The 8,564-nt window shown below is 40.2% G+C and overlaps 1 protein-coding gene across 1 annotated transcript in view; it reads right to left on the bottom strand.

Annotated features, from left to right (window-relative positions):
• The window catches only part of LOC140951879 (meprin A subunit beta-like), a 15,286-nt gene extending 8,445 nt beyond the window's left edge, over nucleotides 1-6,841 (bottom strand). The window contains exons 1-4 of the mRNA XM_073401248.1: nucleotides 6,707-6,841; nucleotides 5,574-5,663; nucleotides 3,851-4,036; nucleotides 940-1,054 (exon numbers count right to left, since the gene is read on the bottom strand). Of these exons, the coding sequence (XP_073257349.1) occupies nucleotides 940-1,054; nucleotides 3,851-4,036; nucleotides 5,574-5,663; nucleotides 6,707-6,788 (473 nt within the window). The 5' untranslated portion in view covers nucleotides 6,789-6,841. The remainder of the gene's footprint in view (nucleotides 1-939; nucleotides 1,055-3,850; nucleotides 4,037-5,573; nucleotides 5,664-6,706) is intronic.
• Nucleotides 6,842-8,564: the final 1,723 nt, after the last annotated feature.

Genomic DNA, 8,564 nt, shown 5'->3' with positions numbered 1-8,564 from the left:
CGCGAATATATATATATTTTTACTGAAATTTCGGAAGGCACGGCCTTCCTTCTTCAGAGTCTCACATATAATGGATCAGTCCACATAAAGTTTTACAGTCGTGCTTGATAATACGGTGAAGTGATGAATAATAAGGGGGAGGGATGGGGTGTTCTAAAAAGGAAGGGGGGACTTATTAACTGTCTTCCCCTGGAAAGCGGGGGGCTTATTAGAGAAAGGGGGCTTATTTGAGAGGGGGAGGCTTAATAGAGGATTTACGGTAAATCAGAAATTTATATACAAAAGTGAATCCCACGCGAGAACAACAGTGACTTTAGTCACACGGCTGACGTCGGTCAGACTGACAACCGATCAAAAGAAAATTGCGTTGGGAGGCAAAGCAAAACCTTTGCAAGGATTAAGCGTAAAGCAGAAGCTTAGTTCTTGCTAAAATTTTAGGGTAAAAAATTTGATAGGATTCGTAACCATTACAAACGCGAAAGGTAAGACTGTCAGTGCAAAATAACACTGCCGTCATCAACTTTTTGCATTCGAGGGAAAGTTGTGTATACTGACAGTTCGTAAATGGCATTTTCATATTGTAATCCAGAACCTTCAGTCATAAACCAGTAGTGTGTGATATACGTCAAACTACCGCTTATCTGGCAGCGTGAGCATATTTCTATACTCACTGCACCTCGATTATGTCATGTATGATACAGGTAACTCAATTGGAAATATGGGTGGACTTCAGCCTAGTCGCCAGGCGTTCTCTCTTGATCCGTTGTCCGCGCGAAGTCTGGGAGAGAGTATCTCTCGGCGAGTACCTCTCGGTGACGTCACAACTCATGGTAGAGTACAGGAATGACCGAGCCGAAAAATGCCTGGGGACTTAGGCTGGGTGGACTTGTGTTCCAGCTGGAATCCTTTTTTATGGAACCTCACCTGATCTACTCTTACCCTTTCTCATGAACAAACTTCACAAACAGGTCTTCACCAGTTCTTGGTTTAAAGGTCAGACATGTTTTATTTTCATATTCAGCAATTGCTTCTTGAATAGTTGATTTAAAGGCATCTGAGGTGAAAATAAGCAAAACCAGCAAGTTAATGCTGAAGTATCTGTCGTTGGGAATTTTGGGGTATTAACTGGGTTGCATCTAGCCTGTTCCAGGCTCCGAGCTAGTTGGGTCCGCGGAATGAGAAAGCACAAACACGAAAATAAAACCGGAGGAAGCTGGGGAGAGGAAGGACGGCACACCTTTTCCCAGATCACGTGCTCATATTTTGAGCGCCTTTCAGTTACGCGTCATCTCTACTATATGTCTGAGAGCCTGGAACAGGCTACAACCAGTTGCAAAAGTACTTGAGACACAGTACCGTATATTTTGGCATAAATGGCCTGTCTATGATCTTGTGCTTGTGACCCCCCTCCACCCCTTATCAAGGTTGCTAGCAATACAAGACCATACTCAAAACTTGGAGGAACAGCTTTGAATGGGAGGAAGGAGGGTGGTCAGTATTGTATCTCACAGACCTGTGACCAGGAGCGATTTGAAGCAAGAAAGGTTGTTTTCTTCGCGGGAGTGTCTCAACATTTTTGCAACTGGTTGTAGCTTATATCCTGATGGCGCGGTCGGACAAATTGAGAGGAAGTAAATGAACTGTATAGGTATATACCACTGTATGTTATTAGTGGTGAAAACGTCTGAAAACTGTTCTGTCTAAGGATTATAACTAGCAAAGATTTTCTATTCCTTTTTTGGTAATAATACAAAAATCGGGAATCTGAATCTGAGGCTGAATTTTTCGATTTCTATGTATTTTGGGAGCAAATTACAAATCGAGCCAAGTTTTAAACACGCAAAGCTTAAAGAATGCAATGAACGGACGGTCGACTCGGCTTGTGACAAGACTCTTCGCTGTGACGAGCTCAACTTTATAGAGACGGTGGAACACAGAAAAGAGTAAGAACAAGCCAATCGACAAATCAGAGGTGGGTGGTGGACCTTTCCCCAGACCCAAACCCTTGTCAACATGACTAGGATCATTGGGTCACAGTGCTGTTCGCAGTTTGATGAAAATTCATTTAGGTTTTTAAGGTAAAATTCTACTAAGACGTTTCGGACTTGTCTCTTCGTCAGTAGAATGCCGTTGGCTTTGTTACAGCTGTATGCCATCAAAGTTACTAAGACATCCATTATCAAAGAACGGTTGTGTAATTTGGTACACGGTATAAGTGAAGGAGAGACAGACAAGAATGATTTGACCTCTGTCTAATAGGAACTCAAATTTTCCCTCCCTGGCTCCTTTTTTCACGTCTTTTACGAGGTGTATATGTTAACAATTTGCCATGCCAGTGTCTATCCCGGTAAGCGGCTTGTTCCATACTTGTTTATCAACCGCTTAGGTTGATCGTACATGTGCTTGGATTATATTCTGCAGATTTAATAGTGGAAGTATTTGAAGTAAATTCTCAGCAGTCTAGTCGGTATGGTACCCGGGTGAGGCACTCTATAGCCTCCCACGTAGACGTTCTTAGGGGTTCGTCACGTGTTCCTGCCCCACTAACGTCTGCGGAACCGAGAAATACATTCCTTTCCTATTGTTCACAAATATCAGCTGGAGATCACATGACTCACATCTATAGCCTTCCACGTAGACGTTCTTAGGGGTTCGTCACGTGTTCCTGCCCCACTAACGTCTGCTGAACCGAGAAATACATTCCTTTTCTACTGTTCACAAATATCAGCTGGAGATCACATGCAGATTATCGGAGATCCAATCGGTGCTGTTGAAATGAAAGTGTTGACAAGCCAAACACATACGTACAAGCTCGGTAGGGTGTGATACGTGACCAAAGATTTTTGCTTCGGACGAGAATCTAGGAGATACGCGCTGGCTTTTTGTATATTTCTCTCTGTAAAGGCTGGATTAGATGCCACTTGTTCATAAAGTTGTTCTTTCGGTGATGCCACGACGGGGTTACCTTGTAACGGACCAAAAGGCATAATTTTTTTCACACTTAATTGTTTTGTAGTAAAGCCGACTTCCGTTCAGCAAATTTAACCTCCGAGGTAATTTTTTTTTAATGATATTGTGAGGGTAGCCTCTAGAACGAACGCTTGTGAGTTAACTGTGTAGTTTTTTCTAAAACTGTAAGGTCTTCACCTTTCATGAGAACTTTCTAATCTTTTCTGGAGCTAAGTCAAGCGAGTGCACTTCCCAGATCTGGGAGTCTGCTATGATTGGTCTACGTTATTTTCCGCTCAAATCAGCAGACGATAGTGGGGCAGGAACGCGTGACGAACCCGTAAGAACTTCTGCGTGGGAGGCCAGGCACTATACGGAAATTAAAGGCTCCATCCGAAAGGGATACCTAGATTTCAGGCTTCAGGTATATCAAAGGGTAGGGAATTCACGAGTTGAAGTACATGGAAGGGTTGGAAAATTTATCATTAAAGTATTTAAAACGGCCTTTAATTGAAATATTTCGAAAAAAAAGCGCCTTATGGCTATATCATTTTAATTTATTAAACCCACACAAAAATGAAAGGAACACTTTCTATTTGCTTTTTTTTTTTAATTGGAAGGTATACGAAAGGGTACCTTTAATGTCAACACTGGTATATAAAAGAGTAAGGGGTTGGACCTCGGGACGGTGCCTCCTCGGATATAGACTACGAGTAGTCCCCCATTTTTCCTCAGGAATAGTAGAGCGCGCGTTAAAATCACCCCACCCGTAGGGTGATTTTCACGCGCGCTCGCGTTTCGGTCGCTTTACTATCCCTGAGGACAAATGGGGGGCTACTCGTAGTCTACTCCGGATAAGACTTTGTTGACTACTCCCCCCGGGGGGTATAACATGTCCTACCTGGAAGGCTGCTGTCGTACTCGTAAGGAATAACACGTGTAACCCACACCTTCTTTCGATTGCGAGCAGCGTTCCGTTTCTTGCGCCCGATTAATTGCTGTCCATCCACATCACCAGCATCGCTCAAATCAACCAAATCATCAGGAGATAAATCGATATCTGCCTCGTACTTGTTGACGTCGTTGCCTGGAAAGTAGAGAAAGCCTTCAGATTTGCGTTTTTAGACTGATTGGATAGTGTGTCAGCAACAATATCTTTCGCCCCATGAAAGGTAATCAAAGACAGTCTAGGATTCTCGATTTCACGCTCTTGATTTCGGACTCCAGGTACTGGCTTCCGGATTCCTTGTCAGTGGAACTTGGATTCCAAATTGCAATCGTTGGTGGGATTCCGGATTCTTTGAGATGAATTCCAGACTCAAAAGCCCAGGATTTCTGATTCCACAAGTCCTGAACTCAGAACACCCTAAGACCCAAAACTGAGTTTACGAGACGAAGATTCCGGAAGAGGAGGAATTTTTGCTTGTGGACCGGAGTCCTGGGCTTTGGAATGCAGAGTACAGCTCAAGGGATCCGGAATACCCGCACTGATGGTTACAATCCGGAATCCAGTACCAGGATCGAAGACTGTCTTCTATTTCCCCTACATGTGGCGACCATTCCGACTATTTTTATATGGAAGTTCCCCCGCGATTTTGGGCGATATCTTTGTAATGTAAACAAGATCTGAACAACGGGAGTGCGGCCCTAGGAGTTACTCCCATCGAACCTGTTTCAATGACATTCGGGGGTGCTTTCCATTCAGCCCAAAATTCCAGAAATTTCGGTTTGAAATCAAATGGAACGGACCGTTTCCGTTCGATTTGACCGGAATATTATGGGACCACCTTTGAAACCTGTCTGCTCATTTCGGTTGGTTGGACCGAAATGTCCCTTGCCATTTGACAAAATTGTTATCCCCAGTTCCGCTCTTTTGTATCCTGCTTACACGAACAATAACCAAACGCGGGGTGGTTTGGGTCAGGTCTGTGTAACCGGAATGTACCTTTCCGTTGGGCACGTGAAATTTCCGAAATTTCAAACCGGAATTTTTGTTGAATGTAAGTCGCCCTTGAATTCCCAGCTTCTTATTAGGGCTAGAAACAATTTTCTGGCCGATCGGAAGTAAGGCATTCGTGATATTCTTTTTAAGATTACTTTGTTAATAGTGAGTATCCTGGCAGGCGTTCTTGTAAACTTTGCTTACTGTTCTTGCACTCGTGAATATTCCCGTTCATCTCTATCCTCATAGCAAATACTGTATGAAGCATTATTTTTCATGATTTGCATGCATTCAAAAGGGCCGAATCCGGTGAAGGTACTTTTCGTTTGGTAGTCGCAAGTGGCTCGGCTGTATGTCCTAGATTATGGCATTAAGGCATGAGTGTTAAGTTTTATTACTATATGTTACTGTCGTTACTGTTTAAACCAAAAAAAGAGGACAACCATATGTCAACAACCGTGGAATGACCGGAAGTAAAACTGTAAGTATTCCCCATTGAACTTGATTGTTATGACAAAGGTCACATCTGTAGCAGTTTTTTTTCTCAGTTTATTTGCACTTTCAGTTTTAGGCAAAAATTGTTTAACAATTAGTAAACGCCCAGGGCACTTTATCGGTGGCAAGAAGAGCATTCACGAAGCACGTATTCGTATTCGTATTCATTCTATTTTTTTTTCTTTACCTTTATTGACTTTTTCTATGTGATCCAAAATCGTTTCGTCCCCAACAAGTTGGTCCTTGTCGTCTTCCCTGATTAGGGATCGTTTTGCCTCTGAAAATCAACGTTAAAAGATTGAGATAAGCATATTTTCATCTCTCAAATCTGCAAAGTTACTATTCAGAACCTAAGTGGCATGTATCCATAACAACAAACTATATTAAGTTCCCACTGTGAGCAAAAACACCCTGTATTTCTTTGATTCTTTTATTTGCGTTTTGAAAACAAACTAAAGAAAACATTTATCCAGTGTCACTTTTTTGTGCAATCCATTTGTGTTTAACGCAGATCTTGACTTGTAATACATACATGCATACATATACGTTTTTAATTTTTTAAAATATATTTTCGATTTTTAAGTTTTTTGGGATCGAAGGGCTAGAATTGACACAAAATCACAAAATCTTTAAGCGCTTGTGGACTGATTCTGTAACTTCTAGAGAGAGATTTAAGTTATTTTAGATCGATCTAGTAGGTAGCGTATTAAGGCCAACTTTTTATTTGAAAGTTGCGACAACTTGAAAATTTGCTCCCTCTGGTTTCGTTTTTCTTTCACAATGTATTCTTGCACGATAATATTCCATCACAATAGGTGATAACAAAAGTTGTACAGTTTCGATAGAATAAATAATAACGACTGCACTCATTCCACTTATGTCCAGGTTTGAATGCAGCAGCAAAAATTGCCATTTTTCACGTGTTGCGAAATTTTTTTAATTCTGACGATTGTTGGCGTTACTTGCGATTTTTCGCTATTTTGTCATGTGAATAATCACTAAACCAGACCGAGTTGCGGATGTAACAAAATTTGCCAAAATTGCGAAAAATCGTAAGTCTGATGATTTTTAGCGTTACTCGCGATTTTTCGCAGTTCTTTGTCTTGTTAACAATGACTTAACTAGACCGAGTTGCGGATTTAACAAAATTTGCGAGAATTTCGAAAAATCTAGTCTGACGATTTTTTTTTTTGTGTTACTTAGATTTTCTAAGTTAAATCAAAGTTACCCAATATCGTGGCATAGAACCGGTACGAAAAAACAGTAAACAGGGATCAATTGCTTTCGTTTTAAAAAAGGACAACGAAGAAGGCAACCTACCAGAACGATGTGTTTCTATCGGGATGCAAAATGAGTGAACCGCAAAGAGAATGAGAACACAGAAAATCTTTAGTTCCTCCATTGCCACACCTTCTTAACTGTGGGCTTGAAATCTTCACCTAGGCCTAGAGTTTAAAAGCACAAGCGATGATCAATACAAATCGTTTCCTTTACAGATGTTTAGATCTCATGATCGTGTACTTATAAAGATAAAGTAGAGGAAAGCAAAGTCTTGTGAACAGCTCTGATGAGAAGAAGATTGTTTTTGACGGGTAAATTGTTTGCTCAAGTTACCTATAATTTGGATTGATGAAAAAATCTTAATTTAAAGAGGTGCAAAATACCATCCAAAAAAATAAAATGATGCTCTGTTGCCTGGATTGATAAGCCTCCGAAGAAGAATGTTTGTCTGTCTTCTTTATAAAAGCAAAAAAGACATAAAAATGCTATCCATGACAGAAAAAAATATACCGACGTTTGCGATATTAGATATGGGTTTTTGTTTCACGGTGTTACGTTTACAGATAAAAGCGGAAGGCAATTACTTTAATTTGTCAAGACAAATGTGTAATAACGGACGTGATTCCCAATATTTTGTACAAATAAATAATATATGGCAGAACGTCACGACCAGAACTAACCTGAGCAACATAGATTGCCATCTTTCTTTTTAATTAAAAGGTAAAATATAATATATTCATTTTCTTCCAAAACCATTTTCCACCGATGTTTATCCAAAAATGGTTGAAAACGATTCTGTAAAACTTTAAAATTGGTTTTTCATAAATCGCTTAAGTAAGTTTGCCTAAGGAACCAACAGTTTTTCTACATTTCTTTCAAACCAATTTGCCTTTCGACGGTAATAAATGGTTCTACCATTCGAAAACGGTGTTAGTATCTGTCCGATATTTGATGATCGGTAATATCTAAGTCAATATGACTTTTATCTACCCCTCAGTTTGTGTCAGATTTGTCTTATAAAAGAAGACAGATTTACAAAACTCCACACTGGGGGTCAAGACTGGGTTTCAGGAGACCTTGGAACAAAGAGTGAAATTTTCCCGTAAGCTTTTGCAGTTCAGTACAATTCTTGTCAATGTTATGGAAACGGTTGCCTCTGATTACGTATTTTAAGACATCTCTTCCCAGCCTAGTTACCAATCCGCAGTACTTCTACATCTTCTGCCACCAGAAGCCACAAGTTTTTCCGCCGTAAGGAACAAATCTTCATTCCTGGGCTGACAATTTGAATTTTGTTTTACATTTTGTCGCAACAAGTCTTGATGATAAGCACTTAGCACCGTACCATCGGACACCAGTGGGAAAACTGTGCAAGTTTAGTTGTTTCACAAGTGCTAGTGGGTAAAATTCACCCCTCGCAGACTGAAAGGGGATGTTTTGAATTGAAAACCAAAGTTTATGGATGTGCCAAAGTGTATCTTTCCAGATGAGAGAGTGAAAATAGGTGTCTTATTATGTAATCCATGGACGTTTTAATAGCGGAGCTTTAGTTAATTTATACTGTCACAAAGAAATAGTTCGGCGATGGTTTTTCTTTTTTTACTTGCTGTGGGGTTCGTAAGTTATGATTGTCTTGCAGTATAGATCAATAATGCATTGCCCGTAATTTGAAAATCTTTTACCGTTTGCTGTTTTTGATCTAGATGAAAGTTGATGGATCGTACTATGTTACGTGTGATTTATTACCTATTACAGATCTCTTTGTGAATTCATTGAATTATATTAAAACTGGCTAAGAAACTTTATGCAATTATCCATGTTTTGACCAGTTAAAATGGACGTACCTGGCAGAGTAACAGGGGTTGTTTTGCCTGTAAATTTATAACTGCCAATTGTT

This window comes from Porites lutea, chromosome 11 (genome assembly GCF_958299795.1).
Source record: "Porites lutea chromosome 11, jaPorLute2.1, whole genome shotgun sequence".
Taxonomy (NCBI): domain Eukaryota; kingdom Metazoa; phylum Cnidaria; class Anthozoa; order Scleractinia; family Poritidae; genus Porites; species Porites lutea.
The sequence above is the reverse complement of the archived record's forward strand: the minus strand, read 5'-3'. Positions and strand labels throughout refer to the sequence as shown.